The following is an 18,120-nucleotide window of genomic DNA, read 5'->3' as shown; positions in this document are numbered from 1 at the left end:
AAGTTATTGTTTAGTCAGTATATTACGTCTATGACTACGTTTTAAATATCGTAAATATCAGCCAATCCTACGCGACAGTCTATTGTTTATCATCCTGCAGCAACAACTATGGGAACAACGTCTGTAGTCATTTGCGACAGCTCTGAGTGCTTTCTGGCAGATGTAGGTTACAAAAAGGTGCGGGTTTCCAGGGAGACGGTTAGAAGGGAACAGACGTTTGAGGAAGATGTGAGAGACGAGACTTCTCAGGTAGCTAAATAGCAAACTGTTTCAGAAATTGCTCACCATTACCAAATAATATTGATTTAACCTTAAAGACAATGAAGGGCAGCATGTGTAAGAAGCTATGTGTATGCTAAACAAGCTAACTGACGGTGCCTGTTGTTAGCTTGAATGTAACGCTAACTTAAGTTAGCTCCTGGTAAACCGATAACGTTAAATTAGCTGAGTTCAGGTAGCAGCCTGGCTAGTTAACGAGCCAGTTCCGCCATAAACAATAGATAATAAACTCAGAGTAACGGCATTAACGCTTGTTAGCTGGTAGCTAAGTTGACGTCGGTTGAGTTACATGGTTCGCTTCGGTAAATTATAACTGTTGCGTTAGGCAGCTTCAGAAAAGCAGTCCAAACTTGTCAAGCTTGTTATCTATATAGACATGCCCCCTTTTATTGATTTTCAACAGTCGTTATGAAGCTGTGTGGAGTCAAACATCTGTGCTATGATAGATGAGTCAGTGAAGACTTTACCCTAAGGCTTCTGTGTCTTACGTTGATGTGATATGAAATACTTGAAATACGAGGTCATTGATAGGTGATGTAAGCGCAAACATAGCTGGTGTAAACTTTTAACTTTCGTTTCCTCTGATAGGAAAGCATGAGAGAGAAGAGAGATGAAAGTATGGTGAAATACCTCTTCGGGTTGTATGATGGAAGGACTGGGAAAGGAGAGATCCATATGCAGCTCTAGACCTTTCCCCTGGCTCAGTCACCCCAAAACAGAGGCCTCGACCCTACTATGGAAACTCAAAGACTGCTTCTCCACCAATGAGACAGCCGCCCCTCCTCACACATTTAAAGAAGTAGGTATCTACCTGTTTGCAGTCCAAATATCTGTACACATGAGCAGTACACAGACATGTACAGGAGAGTGGAGGAAGTTGAATCGGTTTCTGTTCCGAAGTCTTAATGAAAAGGACAATGGTTCTGGCCCACCAGAGATCTTGTTTTGGGCAACAAGCCTACAGATTTTGCTATCTCATATGTACCATCTTTAAAATATTTCAACATGAATTGAAACTCTCTTGCAACATTCAGTAAAGTAATTCAGCTAGTGACAAAGCACTGAAAATATATTTTGTTAAGGGAATCAGAAAACATTGCGGCTGTAGCTAAAAGTAACAGGAAAGAAGTGAAAAAGTCAACTCTGAATCTCAGCAACTTATATTTTACATCAGAGCTACAAAATTATTTTAAAATTAACGGCAACTCTTTAAAAAAAAACAAAAAACATAAACTTTATATTCAGCTATTCACAGCTTTTAAGTGCTGGCAGAGATAGTGCAGTACTTTTCCTATTTGGATTAAGCCATGACAAACCATGTGAAATAATACATTTTTAATACTATTGTTTATGTTGCTGTTGGTACATGTTGTATTTTGATTTGTCCTGCTCCCAAGCTGGACTGTCTTTAGGGTGCTGTTAAAATTCAGTTGCTGCATCCCATTCAGATCATTTTGATGTAACGTTAAATGACATTAGTGTAAAGATTTAGCAAGTTTTATGACCTGGCCTGGCGTAACATGAAAGTGAGTCTCCCTTCTTCTGTGTTCCCAAGAACCACCAGCAGCAAGGATTAGAGCGCTCAAAAGTATTTATTCCACACAATGGATTAGGGACATTTTCACTATTGGGTGGGCTAATGGCAAAACAACAAAAAATGAACAGAAATAATCATCCTAAATTTCCCTGCTTAAAACAAAAATACAAATTTCTTATCTAAAACTCCTAACTTAGAAAACACAGATGAAGAGAAACAAAAAATGCTACCCATCAGAGCTGCTATACATACTTGCAAGATATTATTTAAATATTTTACAAAGGTGCAGTTCAGAACATGTTGAAAGAAAGGGAGAGCCTTCAGGCGCTGGAGGAAGCCAGCATTTAAAACTCAACCTTCTAGGCTGTAACCTGTCAGCTTCCTGGAACAATCTACACAGCCAATCAGAGAGGCTCACCTGCAGCCTGTTATACACAGAGCTACCACTGCAGGTTTACCAGAAAGAGTGAGACAGAGATCCACAGGCACACACACACAGGGGGTGAAAGAACATAATACACAAAAACATTTTCATAATGATAAACTATAATCCACCACTTTTTTACTTATTGTAAAATAATCTGCTGGTCTTCTGTGTTCCAGAACAATTACATGGAAAGCAGAAAGGCCGTGCTGGAATTGAAAGATGTCCCTCCTCCTCCTCCTCCTCCGCACCATACTTCCTCCTCCCGATCATCCCAGCCCTTCTCTCTGGCCCCTCTCCCTTTGCCTCCTCCCTGCTTGCTTCCTCCTCAGCTTCCACAAGACTCCCACCAACAACAGCCACCACAACAGCAGCAACAAAAGGGGGCTAGCCCCAAAGTAAGCGTTTGCACTCACTGTGACCTTTGCAGCACAGAAGGCTATGAGTTATTAGGCGATGGAGGCGTTGTTGGTAGCAATAGCAATATTGCTGGTGTTGTCTCACTCTACATGGCCCCAGGCTCTGTGGAAGCACCCATCAGCAGCAGCAACAGTATTAGCAGGTCTGGGGCTTGCTCTGTAGCCTCATCGGTTCATCAGTACAAACATATCTTGAGCTGTGGCAGTGGAGGTGAAGCTCTTGATCCTTTGCTTGGTCTTGGTTGCAAACCTCAGCTGCCCTCCTCTGTCGCTACCTCCCAGCCTGTTTCATCACACCCCTACCTCCCCTGCTGCTCAGGGCTTCTCCACACCTACCCAGCTGTATCTCTTCCATGCAGTCAACCCAGCCTGTCTCCCTCCTTAGCTCCTTTGGCTTCCTCTCTCCCCTCGATTTCCTCTCTCCCTGCTTCCTTGCATGGCTCCTGCCTGGCCTCTTCTGGCTACTACACCTGTGGTGTGGACTGCAGTCCCTCAGCCAGAAGATCCCAGAGAAGCACAGCACTCGGTGACCCCACCACTACCACCATCACCACCACAACCACCTCAGCACACTTCTGCTCTAATCCTATGCACCTAAATGTAGAACGCACGGTTTGTGTGAAGGGGGCACACTACTGTCAGGAGTGCGTGTTGAAGGTTGGTAGAGTTCTGCTCATTCACTGTGGCTTTCTTTGTATTTATGTGCCATGAACATCACTTTAGGTAATTATATTCTGTATGACCAGAATCGCTGTTTTTGTATTACTGTTGTCAGTTTTATCTCTATTTTCTCTGACAGTTTTATGCATTTGTGCCTGTTTGCAGCCCATGAATGGTCTGGTGTCAGAGTCAGTCAACGTGTGGCCCAATGTTCCTATTCCCCAAACTGCTCCTATCCCCATCCCCATTTGTAATGGCTGCGGGACCTCGTCTGATAGTTTGGTGCTCATGCCAAAGAACAGCCTTGGCAAGACTGGACAGAAGTATGGTTAGTGGACTTTTGAATTCATGTATGAATACTGAATGTGGATACTTTATGTCAGATTATTGTTTTCCTTTATTCGACTGAAGTAGCTATGAAATGTTATTCCATCCAAATCCGTCCAGGATCTCAAGGACAAGGCATTACAGCATTCAGTTAGTAAATTATACCATACACTCCAACCACAATGAAATAACTGAATTAATTCAAATCTGTTTAAATGTTTGAAAACTGATTATGTTCAGAACAATTGTTTAATTCATTTAAAAAAAAACTATATTTACTTAATTTAATTGTTGGGGAACTGTGTCAGGTTCTCCAGAGAGCGGTGGTCCAGAGAACATCCCTCCAGTGGGCGTCTTCTGGGACATTGAGAACTGCAGCGTGCCTAGTGGACGCTCTGCTGGAGCTGTGGTCCAGCGTATTCGCAGCCGCTTTTTCCAGGGCCACCGTGAGGCAGAGTTCATTTGCGTCTGTGATATCAGCAAGGAGAGTAAAGCTGTTATCCAAGAGCTCAACAACTGCCAGGTACCACCAATGACAATTTGTTAGTTAAATAGTCAGTTTGTGAGCATGTATTCATTTAAGATAAGAAACACAAAACTTGAAGGTCTTGTTCATTTAGAGTGGGATGGAAAGTAGTTATTTGCAGTATAGTATGTATGTATGTATGTTTATTTATTTCATACAGTACACTTCCATATTATACGTAGAGCAAAAGGAAACCTTAACAAAGTGAGGAATAGGGAAGTCTGACAACATGTAAATGTACTTTTGCTTCACCAGGTTACTGTTGCACATATCAACGCCACAGCCAAGAATGCTGCAGATGACAAGCTTCGCCAGAGCTTACGACGCTTTGCTGAGACCCACACTGCACCCGCAACTGTCGTTCTAGTATCATGTGAGTTAAACTTCAGAGTCACAGTAATCAATTAAAGCCTTGCTACCATAAATAATTCTGTGATAACCACTTTTATCTTTCCATTGTTGACAGCCGATGTGAACTTTGCAAGTGAACTGAGCGACCTGCGTCATCGCCACGGTTTCCAGGTAATCCTGGTCCATGGCAACCATACATCTCAAGCCCTGCTGCAGCACGCCCACCGCCACGTGGCTTTTCAGGAGATCACAGCTGATCTGCCACGCATGCTTGTCAAAGCACAGGTAGGCTTCATAAATGTTTCATTGGTACTTTCTTGATCCACTTTGTTTTTAATAAGGTAAGTAAATGTTGGCATACATAGTATCTCATTTTAGTGTGGACTTACCAGGAGGGCAGCTGGAATGTGAGTCTGAGCATCTCCACAATTATTTATTTACCCAATTTTCTTTTGGGGATCATTATAATCTAAAATCTAATCTAAACCACTCACAGCCATCCTCCAAATTGTTTTTCGACTAGGAGGAGGACTACTGCATTAACTTTTTAAAGTGTAAATTATACAAACCCAGACAGGCGCGCTGTTTCTTCCTCCCCTCCCTCAGCCCAGTTTCAACCTCCTCTATGTGCACAACCTCCCTGTCAACTGTGACAAGAGCCTGCGGAACGCTGTGAAGCTCAGGCTCCGCCGCCTGTCAGACAACTGTGGTGGCAAGGTGCTGGGCATGACTCAGGGCACAGCAGTCCTCCGTTTTGGCAGCCCTGAGGCAGCTGCACGTGCCCGCAAGCGAATGGAAAATGAGGATGTGTTTGGCCGCCGAATCAGCCTCTCCTTCTCCCCACGGCCCAGAGACGATGCAAGTCCTGAGCCTGAGCTTCAATCTCAGCCCCATCACTTGCCTGCGCCTCACCCTCAGACTCTGCCCCAGCCCTTTCAAACCCAGGATTCAATGTTCGCCCCACCCCTATCCATATCCTCCTTCTCTTTTCTGCCCCTGGAGAAGCCCAGGTCACCCAGGAGGCCACGGCGAGCATCCCGTCCATGCTACACCCCTGGCCCAGTGCCTGAAAGGCCCTACAGCCCCAAGAGGGGGTGCAGTGGGCCTCCCGGTGGTGCTCCAGCCAAGCCCCATCAGGTCAGCAGACTCGCCAGTGCCTGCTTCCCCTTAACCTCCATTGCCCTCTATCTTTGCCTGGCCTGCTTTGTAAATCACAATAGCTTTTCCCCCCCAGTGTCCTTCTAATTGCCGCCTTGACTAACAGTTTGTAGCTGCTTGCTAAGTGTCATTTGTCTGCCTGTGCTAGCATGTAGCATGTATCAGTGGTTCGTGCTTTGGGTATCTCCTATTGCCCTGCATGTTGACTCATCATTCATTATATTAATGCATTAATAGCGCAAAGCTTTTGTGCTTTTTTCCAACTGTTTTGTCCAGTATATCAGTGCTGATATACAGCTTCATGTGAGTGGCCAGTTTCTGTGTTTTGTGCTTTCTGCTCCATGCCTCTTTTTGTTTGTCGCTGAACTTGGTCCATGCAATTCTTCACTATGTGAAAACCTGACCTCTGGTGGCTGGAAGGACTGTTCTGGCTTGGCTTTTTCTTGCTTGATTGTAACCAAACAGACATTAGTGGGTGACTGAAGAATTACCCATAAATAGATTTCTGTATCAGTAGACTTGAACTAGGGATGGGCATTTTAAGCTTTTCTCTATAGTAAAGAGAAATTTCAAGTTTATCCAATATTATTCTCATTCAGCACCAAAATTGATTAAAAGCATTAAAACTTTCAAAATATAAAAGTAACTTACAGATTTCTATACAGATGGAGGTCCAAATTAAACAGCACTATGATTATACTGAAGTAATGATTCATCACAGGCCTGGTTCATTATCAAAAACATTTATAGTTAAAGTTCAGGCTCTAATTGCTATATAATCAGCTGTGTGCTATGGGTCTGAAGTACAGCATTTGTTTATTATAACACGATGACAAGTAACTATCACAAATCTGAGTTGTAAAGCTGTCTTTGCAGCTGTCGCAGTCATGTTGGCTGCTTAAACCTGGCCTTGGGCTTCTCAGCATTTATGTCATGATGCTCTTCAATCAGAGCAGCTCACATTGTGTATAACACAGTACATTCAATGTCAACAAATTCAGTAAGTTCACAAATAAGAACCTTCCACTGAGCTAAGATGGACAAAAGAAATCCATTATCATCAAATAGTTGATTTTAAATGCACATCCTTAGTTAAACCTCAGAACATCACTTCATGTTTGTTTCATTTGCACTAACAAATTAACCCATCTTTACACCTTTGCACATACATACACCAACAGCATCCAGCCAGTCAATATCTATTAACATCTGCTGCCTCTGTCTGGTCCAGGAGCTGGGTAGTGTGGAGGGCAAGCCCAAGATGGGCTTCCAGTACTTGGATAAAGGGCGTCCAGCTTCCTCTTCACCCCACAGTAATGGTGAGACAGGATCCCTGGAGCAGCTGCCCAAGCCTGGCCTCACTGGAGAATCCATGTACAGAAGGAGGTAAACCCAGGGAGAGGGGACATTAGACTGAGAACAATTTGATTTCATGACACAATCAAAAGTCTGGTAGCTGGCAACATGTTATTTTTCTTACCTTTTTTATTTTACGGTGTGCAAGTGTTTAATTTTTGGGAATTTTAAATATCAATCTAATTATCATTTCTAGTCTGGAAAAAAATAGGGGTACTGGTGATCTTACAAATAATATTTTAGTTTGATATTAAACAAAAATATCAGCTAGTGGGGGCAGTTCCTCTCCTGCAGGCAGTTCTGTTCTAGCAAACTGAGCACCAACTTATTTTATTATATCGTTCTAAAACAAAACATTCCTGTGAACACCATCAAATTGTCAGTCTTAAATAGTTATCTAAATGTATAAAAGGGATTAAATGAACAAGCAGCATGACTATACTGGCCAGCAACAATACAATGAAGGAAATAATTGAATTAGAGTACCTGCACACTCGATGATGTTGCCCTTACACGTGTCCTTCTCTTTTTTCCCATCTTTCCATGTAGAAGAGAGGGCTCCAGTCCTCGCAGTGCAATTGAATCCCCTTTAGAACAAGGAGACAGGAGTTCAGCGGAGTTCCAGATCAGCACACCGTCAGCCTTTAGCAAGTTGAACCTGCACAGGAGCTTCAGTCCCCTCGTCCTGTCCCAGGGCTCCTGGTCCTCCAGGTGACATATTTGGTTTTATTCACACATGTTTGACTAAGCTGGCTGAGAGCATTCATTTTTCCAGTGGTGGCACACTGCTAATGCAACATATAAATTCTCCAGACCTTCATTTTATGTAATGTTGGTTATTATTTTAAAGTTGTGTTCCCCCTTCTCCGACAAAAGGAGTACGTCGCCCTGCCTGTCCAGCCGCTCCTCACCCCTGCTTTCTGCTCCTCGTAGCCCTCGTCCTGAAGGTCCTCCTGAGCCATTCTCAGAGGGGGCAGAAGTCCAGGTGGCCAACCTGGACTACAGAATGTCCCGCAAGGATCTGCAGCAGACACTGCATGACACTTTCTCCAGATACGGACGGGTAGGGCCTACACCAGTGGTATTGCTGCACTGATGTATAGATATATAGATAAAATAAGCCTGTATACTCTTGTTGGATTGGCAGTCCAAAAGAACAAAGTTAATAATAATGTAACGTTCTGCTTGCAATAGGATTAACCCCTGTCTCAAACCATCTTCAATGTGGTATAACTTGTTTTGTGTAGGTGAAAGCTGTGGAGCTTAGCCCCCACACTGACTATCAGCTGAAGGCCACAATCCAGATGTTGTCTCTACAGCAAGCCATCAGTGCTGTAAGTGGGCTGCACCGTTACAAGATTGGAGGCAAGCGTATTCAGGTGTCTCTGATCACTGGCGGCAGCAGCAAATCCCTTGCCATGCTCAGGTACAGTTGTACTTAGATTAGATTTCATTGGAGGCTTGGCAGATATAACAGTCATAGATTGCTTTCACTGAGTTAGTGGAATTTTCAGATATGTGAATACATATTTTCTTTAACTTTTCTTGTCATTATACAGCTCAGAGATCATCAGCATTCTTCAGGAAGCACCTGCCAATTGCCTTCCTCTGTTCAAGTTCACTGAGATCTATGAGAAAAAGTAAGTAGCTTTGTCTTAACACATGGCATTCAAACTTGAGCAACTTCACTCAGATATTTTGTACTTGAAATATAACAATTCCAAAATTATAAGATATGCATTTTTCTCCCCTACAGATATTCCCGTAAGCTTGTGATAGGCGACCTGTACAGGCTACCAGACGTAGTGGCAGTTCGGGAACAGGGAGGCTCCAGGCTTGTGTGCCTTCTGCCCAGCAGCCAAATCCGTCAGAGTCCGCTGGGATCTTCCCAATCCCAGGAGGGCTCCTCTTCAGCGAGCGGTAGCCCTGTGGTGTTTGAGGAGCTGGACTACCATGATCCTGTCTGCAGACAACACTATGCACAGCAGGACTTCAGGTAATTAGAATCTTGCATAAAATGCACATAGTATACATGATACTGTGATTAAATGCTTATTTAATTAAATATGCAATGAAAGAGTTGCTTGCTCCTTCTTGACAAACTCCAGCAGTAGCCCAGTTTAATAGACGGCTTGTCTTGTTGGCCACTTGGCACCTCCTCTCAGCATCTCAGATTGATCTGCCAGTTACCTCACTTGCTCTTGTTCAGGCATTTGGGAGTATTTTTCTTTCATAAATCAAGATTTGCTTATCTGCTATAAAGCGTTGAACCATCAGCCTTTCTCTAGGCTGTACAACTTCAGATGACTGACCATATGGCTTACCCTTTCTTTTATAGTGAGGCTGACTTTGACCCAGACTCGTATAAAATCCCATTTGTTGTGATGTCTCTGAGCACCTTAGCCTCTGAGGTCCACAGTCTGCTGCAGTCACATGAGGGAACCCTTCCACTACTCAGGTGACAAACGATTCTTTAATTTATATTTAACATTTTGGGTCAAACAGAGCATGTTTTCCTCACATGATAAAGTCAATAATGAAGTGTTTGTTTGTTATTTTAGTTTTCCGGACTGTTATGAAGCCAAATTCAGCCCACTGAAGGTGGGCAATGAGACGTTGGAGCGTGGTGTTCCTCTGGAGCACCTCATTACCTGTGTCCCCAGTATCACAATAGTCACAGCTCAGAATGGCTTCAAAGTCATCAAGTGGATCCACAACAAACCACCAGCACCAAACTCAGGTGGGAAAATTCACGAATCTTAAAGTTGCTTTAGAGATAATTTGTTAACCTTTTTTAATCTCAAATCTGTGAATTTCCTGACAATACCGTGCCTACCATATCATAGTGCTTATAATTACCACTCAACACCTGTAGAGCCGTGGATTCAGCGATGCAAGAGTCCGGTCGGCAACCCGCAGCTCATTCAATTCAGCCGAGAGATTATTGACCTGTTGAAGAGTCAGCCATCTTGCATCATGCCTATCAGCAAGTTCATACCTTCATACCACCATCACTTTGCCAAGCAGTGCCGCGTCTCTGACTACGGCTACACTAAGCTGCTGGAGCTGCTGGAAGCTGTGCCACATGTCCTGCAGGTACTTGTAATAAGATTGCACGTGTGCTAAATTGTAAAATATTTTTTCACCTCTTGACCAATCCTTATTAAACTTTTGTTGGTTTGTCTTTTTGTTATGCATACATATTGTGTGTTTTTAATTCTAGTTTTCTTTACCCACAGATCTTGGGCATGGGTACCAAGCGCCTACTGACCCTGACCCACCGTGCTCAAGTGAAGCGCTTCACTCAAGACCTGCTTAAACTGCTCAAATTTCAAGCCAGCAAACAAGTTGCTATCAGGGACTTCATGCAAGCATACCATTGGTCAGTCAACATTGCATTGAGATGCAAATTATGTTGTCACATCACCTTTGTGTTTTGCATGGATTTTTTTATTTATTTATTTTTTTGAATGCCTGAGGCTTTGCTGCTTGAGCCACATATGTGATCCAACAAAGACCCGTATTAATATTTTGAAGACATCAAAGATTAGATTATATCAGTGTTGTGTTGAAAATAATCTATTTTACAATTTGTGCATTAGGTGCTTCTCCAGAGACTGGAAGGTAATTGACTATGGCGTATGTGACCTAATGGACCTGCTGACTGAGATCCCTGATACTACCATCACCATCACACATCAGGACACAGACACTGTCATCTCTGTTCCCAAGAGAGGTCTGTTTACTGGTTATTTAAACACTCATTTGGAAGTGAAAGTGAATTGTAAATGTCTTAGTTGAGCAACAACCTTCTGTAACTGCTGTAGCTGTGTACACACACAGTTTTGTTAGTTTGTTTACTCCAAATAAATATTCCAAATTGTTTTAGTTAAATTTAACTGGATGGTCTGATTGCTGATGTTGCAGCGAGCTGTTTTCTTCATGGTCAAGTTGTATGTAGTGAGTAAATTAATAAAATGTTATTGTAACTGATAGGAATGGTGGTATTTCCTTAGTTTGAAGCAAACATTTGTGTGATTATAACATTTGATTAAACAGGTTGAAAATTGATAACCCCTGAATACAGCATGAAGAATTGCACAGATAGTTTTAACGTTTCATCCATTATATTTCCATGAACTCCCTCTTATTTGCCCACAGAGCGCACTGTGGAGGAAATGGAGCGCACCAAGCAGTTTGGCAAGGAGGTGGTGGACCTACTCCGTCACCAGCCTCACTGCCGAATGCCCTTTAGTAAGTTCATCCCCACCTACCACCACCACTTTGGTCGTCAGTGCAAGCTCAGCTACTATGGCTTCACCAAGCTCATCGAGCTCTTCGAGGCAATCCCTGAAGTACTAATGGTGAGTAGGACACAGTGTGTGACGTGAATTTTCTGTTCTGTCTCTTTAAACTGACTCACTAATTCAAACTGAATAACTAATAGCTGAACTCTCCTTTGTTATGCCTTCGTTAGACCTGGGTAATTAAATCCAGCTTAATATTTTTATGTAAAGATTTTGACATCTGGTTCTCTGTGCAAAGAAAAGTATAGATGCATTTTCAGTTCCGTCTTCCTGTACCTACATTTGACATCTTCCGTGTTGCCCTGCTTTCGTCAGGTGTTGGAGTGTGGAGAGGAGAAAGTGCTGACTCTGACAGAAGTGGAGCGTATCAAGGCTCTGGCAGCTCAGCTGGTCAAGCTGCTGCGAGCTCAGAAAAACTCCAGCCTTCCTGTCAACCAGCTGCTCACAGAGTACAGCAAGACCTTTGGTTATGGTCTCCGCCTGCAGGACTATGATGCTAGCTCCCTGCCTGCTCTGCTGGCCAAACTCTGCCATGTTGTCAAGGTAAAGAACACCTCCACCAGGATTAATGTTTTTTCAGTTTGTTTGTATTGCCCTTTTACTGTTTCTTAATAGCATTTGTAGAGCTTCAAGTCATTGGAAATGACTTCTAAAAATATAATATCACTGCCATTTTAGAAATAAATTGGTAAGAAGTCACCTGTTAAGTTTGCCACAAACAAACTACATGTAATCCTAAATTGATCTTGTTTAGTTAATTTAGCACTGTGGTTATGCATCCCTCACATAGAGTTCATGTCTGTTTTGTTGTCACAAGAGTCTGTTCAGTGCTTCGCTTTACACTATCTGACTAACTACCAACATAAAAGCTGCCACTTTCTTTCCATTTCAAGGTGGTGGATGGCTCAGAAGGTCGGGAAGTGCTATTGATCAACAGGAAGTCTCTGCGTTCGCTGACCTCACAGCTACTTGCACTACTCATGTCCCAAGAGGAGCAGGTCACTAGGGGTCTTAAGGTGGAGGAGCTGAGTCAGCATTACCTGGCTGTCCACGGAGCCCCACTCAACCCTTGTGAATATGGCTTCCTCTCCCTCAGCGAGTTGCTCAAGAGCCTGCCCTACCTTGTGGAGGTGAGTGGAAGAGTTAATCATCTTAATGCAGGCTTTCTACGTTTTCCAGAAGTACAGTCACATTGTGTCTCCATTCTTATTTTATACTTAAAGTCTCCTCCCACACATACGCAGAACTGACGGTTGGATTTTTCTACTTTCACAGTTGTACCATGAAGAACCCGATGAAAGTGCTACATCTGAGAACACTGCCGGCGGTCGTGGTGAGGACTGGGTGAGGCTGACCAGGCTTTACCTGTTTGCACGTAACGTACGCGCGCTGCTCCACACCTACCATTACAACCAGATCTTCCTGACGGAGTTCCAGGGAGCTTATAAGAAATTCACAGGCTGCAGCATCGAACCGCGTTCCTATGGATACACCAGCACTGATGAGCTGCTCAGCGCCATTCCACAGGTGGAGATTTATTTCAATAAATATATTATTACAGTAGTACCTCTAGAACTTTGATTACACTGAGGTTAGGTAGGCAATGGGACAAGATTTTGGTACCGGAAGCCCTCTGGTTTCCATTTATAGTCCACTTGTAGTCTGAATAGTATTGACCAATCATGTTTGAGCGGGCTTTGGTTAGATGCAGGTAAACAGTCCGTATGGAAAGCAAGAGGCAAAACACATTGGCTGAAATGCAATCTCAGAATCCATCAGCTGTCACCTGACAACAATTTAGCATTTTATTAACTTTCTCAAAAAAATGTATCTGCATTCATATGCACATATCTGTTTATAGAGACTAGCCAAAATGTCTGGATCGTCTTAATTGTTGTCAGACAAATAGCCGATGGGTTCTGAGATTGCAGTGGGGGGTATAAGTGTGAGATCTGCTAATGTATTAGTAGTGCTTAAATCTTTTTTCCTTTGTTTGATTAGCTCCTGGACACCCCCACAGCTTTTATTTACATCATACTGCATCATGAAATCTCGTAGTTTGTTTTTTTATTTTTATTTTGTGGCGTGTCATCAGGTGGTCTGGATCAAAGGGCATGGTCACAAGAGGATTATTGTTTTGAAGAACGATATGAAAGGTAAAGCTGATGGGCATCTTTCTCACAGGATGTTTGATTTGTTTAGTCATGACACACCTTTGATTTACACACAGACTGGAAATTATGACCTAAGGCTGACGTGTGTGTGTGTGTGTGCGTGTGTGTGTTTGTGTTTTTAGCAAGGGTAAGCTCCTCAGTCCCTAACAGCCCCCAGCCAGGAGAAAACACAGAGAGCCCAAGAGACAGCCCGATAAGCAACACAGACTCTGGAGCCCATAGTCCAGGTAACACTTTTTTTTTTTTTTTTTTTTTTTTTTTTTTTTTTTTTATAAAGAAGGGGAAGTTCATGTTAAAATGACCATCCACAGAGATCTGATACATGTATTTATCTCAACTACTTCTCATTTTATGTTTTACTAAAAGGACAAAAAATAATTCATGTTCTCTCTTCTACCTACCAGGTGGCGATGTAGCAGCAGAGTCGGAGCTGCTGTGTCTGACATCCCCGATGGACTTGCTGTGTGGTCCTGTGCCATCCTGCCTACCGTCACCTCAGCTGCACCCAGACCCTGTCCTCCTCCAGCAGGCAGACCTGATTCACTTCGAGGAGAAAACTCCACCACCACAACCACCTACAGGTCAGTTATTATCGTCCTCCTTCCATAATTTAAAGGCCTTTGGCATTTATTGCATTTGAAACTGGAAGATATCTGTTAATAATACATTGTTTTGTTGCACCCTTACCCCTGTTAAGGGATTAGAGTCTTTTTGCTTAAGAAATCATGTCACAGTCAAAGCAAGAAAGAACAAAAATACATTTTAATGAGCACATCACACTTCTGTTTGCACCTTTCCTGTCTTTCACAAGGTGTAAGCTCAGTCTGTACTTGTGTGTTTTCAGAGAGTGATGAACCCGAGGCGGCAGCCGTCGCAGTCGCCAAGCCTCCACCGCCCCCCTTGTCCACAGACAGTCCCAGCAGAAGAGCTACACGCAGCAGAATCAAGCTAGCTGCCAATTTCTCGTTCACAGCAGACCTCTGATCCTCTCAACACATACACATCCAGTGTCACACGCACACAAAGCCACAGCATTCACACATAGTGTAACTCTAAATAGAAGAGTTGACCGGCTACACTAAACACACTACAAAGAAATGACCCCAGAAGAGCACTGACCTTTGTCCCCTCAACATCCTAACAGGCTGTTAGCTTTCTTCTTCTGCTTTCTTCTTAATCTCATCGGCCATCTTTGTTCTATTTGTTTTCTTTCACAATCAGTGAGTTGCTCTGATGATGTTCACCAAGCTGTGATTTACTTCTTGCAGATTTTCTGCAATTCTCTAATTTGCCAAATTCATTCACTGTGACATATGTTTGATTTCATCTCGAGGGAAGTTAAATTATATTTCCATGAAAGTGCATCTTCAGCCACTTTGTGTCAAAGAACACTTTCCGGCTCACAGACAACAATCAGTGTAGAGTCTAAAAATGAGTTAATTGTCGCTGTGTACGGTAGAGTATTGGTTAACATTGGGAGAAAAGCTAAGGATGAGTAACTTTTATTTACATTAAATCCAAGAAATTTAGTTACTCACATTCTCAGTTTGTAGAGATGCTTTGTCATCTGTTATATTTAGAAACCTTCATGTTTACTTCTTGTATCCCCAAAGAGAGAATTTCATTTACTACATTCATTCATTTTTGAACTCATTTCAAATATCAGATATTCTGCTTTGTAGGAAGCCCCAGACATGTCAGCCAAACTGGCTGCTGTTTCATTCTTTCACTCCTAAGACTAAAGCTTTATAGATTTCTTAAGAGGTAGCTTGTCTTTGATGATATTCTCATCTTTTGTCTCCATTGTAAAGTAGCCTAAGGACAGGACAGCTTTTCAGTTTCTTTTGTGTTATGCAGAGTATTTAGTAGTCTGTGGAGGAGTTTTGCCTAAAAGTGTGGTGTATTTGGTGGCAATTCAATGATTGGACAGAAGAGAAAAACCAGTGTTAACTGTTCAGATAGTCTTTCTTTATTGAAAGCCGACAGTCTTTGAACAGTTAAAGTGCAGATTGAAAGGTTTGATTGACGTTGCGACTAGCACTGCTCTCAGGAATTTTTATTCTTGTAGTATTTCGACTTAATTTATAGCAAAGATTTTGGCTCGTCTCTCTGTGGCCACTAATGAAGGCCTGAAAGGGAAGGGGGGCTCTGAAATACTCCGGCCAGGCGTGTGCTTAGGCAGCAGGATCTGAAGATATACTTTCATTGTTCGTCTTTAGCCAGCAGCCAGTACGTTTGTGTGCTTTTAGCTGTATTCTGTCTGCGTGTGGTTTACACTGGAGTAGGTGGTGTGAAATATGCATGGAGTGCATAAATGAGTTTTATGCATGGTGTAAGCCCAGGAGGAGCAGACAGGATCAGACGATGTCAAGACATTCTTTAAGATCAGTCTTTTTATTTCCACCATGTTTTAGGGGTCTTAGAGGTGGCGTCCCTGTCGCAGTTGCCGCAAAAAGTTGTCAAGGTTTTCTGAGTTAACCTTGTTGCTGGTAGGCTCCATCTGCGGCAGCGGCCACACTTGATGAGTTGATGGGTTCGAGGGGAGCAGTAAGCCCTCCTTAGTTTTTGATTTTTAATGACAAGGTGAACGGTTGTGAGGGTTTTAGGGAAAAGAGGGGACGGGAGGCGGTAGGCTGTTAGCGGAGCAGCACGGGGGCTTGGGAAGCCTCCTGAGTAGACTGACGTCCACATAGAGGACCCTCTGCGGCTCTCTGGGATCTGCGTGGCTTTTACAATGGCTTGTATTTGCCACGGCACCAAAGGAATCGCTATCGTACCTCCCCGCCCCTCACGTCTCATGTTAAAGAGTTTTTACTTGCTGATGCGTGTTGGCTTTGTCCGTTTTCCTCAGTCGAGAGTGTCTACAAGACTGCTGGCTGCTGAGTTGCCATCAAATGACGTCAACTGCCCGTCAAGTTTAGCACCACGGAAGTCAAAGGGTTGCTGTTGTTTGTGTTCAGAGAAAAGGTTTGAAGAATGGGTAAAGAGCCCATTTCCATCAGTTTCTGTGCAGTTTCAGTGTTTACCTGTTTAGTCAGTGTTAGCAGTGTTGTTACATGAGTTTTCTGTGTCGGACTTGATTTTGACTGAAACCTTTAAAGCTGAGAGAGATTCCACCTGCCGACTTTGACCTTTCACCAAAATACCAATCAAAATGTTTTTAATTATGGCTGTTGCAGCTCAGGTCTCTCCTGCAATATTTTACTGATGTTCTGGAAACCTATTGGATCAAGAAATAAGCAGGTCAGAATAGTTCATTTAGGATCAGTCACAAAATGTCTAAATTTAACTTACTCAGCATTACTTTTTGTCTATTCGAAGAATCCCCAGCTCTCCCTCTACAGTATCACAGTGACATCTAACTCGGATAAATAAATTTAACTTCCCCGTTTAGCTTTCTCTTTGTTTTGGTTACATCAGTGAGAAGCTACTGTACCAGTTGAAATATGCACTTCTGCATAGTTTAGGTTCATGAAATGCATAATGTGAAATTAGTTAGTGGCCGGGGCTTGGATGGAGAAACGGTTGTTTCTTGGCCCGTGTTTCTTTGTACTGTACCTCACTTTATCTTCCTTATCCAATGTTTTTGTTTGCACTATTTGTTCTACACTCTATGTACTGTTGGAAAATATTATCAATCTTTTAGTCAGGACTACAGTGTCTTTAAAACGTCTTGCCTTGTGATCAGTTTTTGTTAAGCTGCCCGACAACTGTGTCACTGTGTCCTCCCCCTGCGTTTTAAAACCTCACTGTACCAGAAGTTGCTGTAACAGTCTAACATTGTTGAAGGGACCAAAAAAGATTTCTGTTAATAAATTTCACAAGCATCATTTCTGCCTTGCCTCAATGTTTGTTTGTTCTTTTTTGGGGGGGATTGATTGATCATATCAGACAAAATCAGCCAGCCTGTTCCTGAAAGATGCTCTTTATTTAAACATATATGTACAGGTAGTTTCAGCTTATTTTCTGCATATTTGTTCAATAGTCAACATTAGGACCTTCATAAATTCACTACTACTACAGAACGCTAAGTTATCAGAAGGAAGGTAAAAGTGACAAATAGCAACGCATTGCTTGACAGGAGTCACTAAAGTCCTAAATACAATCAAACATACATCGTCTATTGGAGGCATTTACAAGAGATTTGCATTCTTTTCCTGGTGTTTCTCAAAAAAACGCAAGACTAAAATCGGAGGATGCAAGGTGTTGTCAGCAATATCCAGAATAACTATACATGATGTCATACTGTACTACCACAGTCAATTATTCCCGGTAGCTGATGTCAGATGACGTTAGTATGGCCGGTGATGTGGTGACTTCGGGGAATGAGCAAGCAGAGTAGACCATTTTTAAAAAACGAGGAAAAAAAGCACCCCATGATGAGTAAAGTGTTGATATATACAGGGGTTAACCTAAATAATGAAAGTTAACTAAATCACTAGTGAAAACACTGCTACAAAGATGAGTCATGTAGGTCAGTTAGCTTGATCCTATAGAGTGCAATTACCTCCTAATAACTAAATTAGGAGGATTCTGCCTTTTTAACCACCAAAACTACAAAGACATGATGCACATTTTTTTACTGGATGGGTTTGAAAAAAC

The 18,120-nt window shown here is 42.6% G+C and overlaps 1 protein-coding gene across 5 annotated transcripts; it reads left to right on the top strand.

The window, feature by feature from the left end:
• The first annotated feature begins 144 nt into the window (after positions 1-144).
• On the top strand, positions 145-17,348 carry LOC121909810 (meiosis regulator and mRNA stability factor 1). Of its 5 annotated transcripts, none has more exons than XM_042430572.1 (27): positions 145-249; positions 868-1,078; positions 2,420-2,638; positions 3,485-3,647; positions 3,955-4,169; positions 4,428-4,545; positions 4,639-4,808; positions 5,130-5,660; positions 6,913-7,067; positions 7,587-7,748; positions 7,914-8,100; positions 8,285-8,463; positions 8,597-8,677; positions 8,794-9,033; positions 9,376-9,495; positions 9,599-9,777; positions 9,913-10,133; positions 10,277-10,419; positions 10,640-10,773; positions 11,199-11,401; positions 11,660-11,887; positions 12,238-12,474; positions 12,620-12,871; positions 13,440-13,500; positions 13,641-13,745; positions 13,923-14,099; positions 14,363-17,348. In XM_042430572.1, the coding sequence occupies exons 2-27, from the start codon at positions 923-925 to the stop codon at positions 14,500-14,502; spliced, it is 4,776 nt and encodes a 1,591-aa protein (XP_042286506.1). In that variant the 5' UTR covers positions 145-249; positions 868-922; the 3' UTR covers positions 14,503-17,348. The 5 variants fall into 5 exon arrangements, with proteins under 5 accessions (XP_042286506.1, XP_042286487.1, XP_042286479.1 ...); XM_042430553.1 differs by having other exon boundaries at positions 2,420-3,316; positions 5,529-5,660; XM_042430545.1 differs by having other exon boundaries at positions 2,420-3,316; positions 7,971-8,100.
• The last annotated feature ends 772 nt before the right edge of the window (positions 17,349-18,120 follow it).

This window comes from Thunnus maccoyii, chromosome 2 (assembly GCF_910596095.1).
Source record: "Thunnus maccoyii chromosome 2, fThuMac1.1, whole genome shotgun sequence".
In the NCBI taxonomy this organism is placed as follows: domain Eukaryota; kingdom Metazoa; phylum Chordata; class Actinopteri; order Scombriformes; family Scombridae; genus Thunnus; species Thunnus maccoyii.
The sequence above is the reverse complement of the archived record's forward strand: the minus strand, read 5'-3'. Positions and strand labels throughout refer to the sequence as shown.

What these genes read in the sequence shown, in the direction of transcription:
- LOC121909810 (XM_042430537.1), top strand. Translation starts at nt 923, where the DNA reads ATGATGGAAGGACTGGGAAAGGAGAGATCCATATGCAGCTCTAGACCT. An exon ending in CAAGACTGGACAGAAGTATG is followed by an intron (nt 3,648 to 3,954) that starts GTTAGTGGACTT and finishes GAACTGTGTCAG; the next exon opens with GTTCTCCAGAGAGCGGTGGT. An exon ending in CATCTCTGTTCCCAAGAGAG is followed by an intron (nt 10,774 to 11,198) that starts GTCTGTTTACTG and finishes ATTTGCCCACAG; the next exon opens with AGCGCACTGTGGAGGAAATG.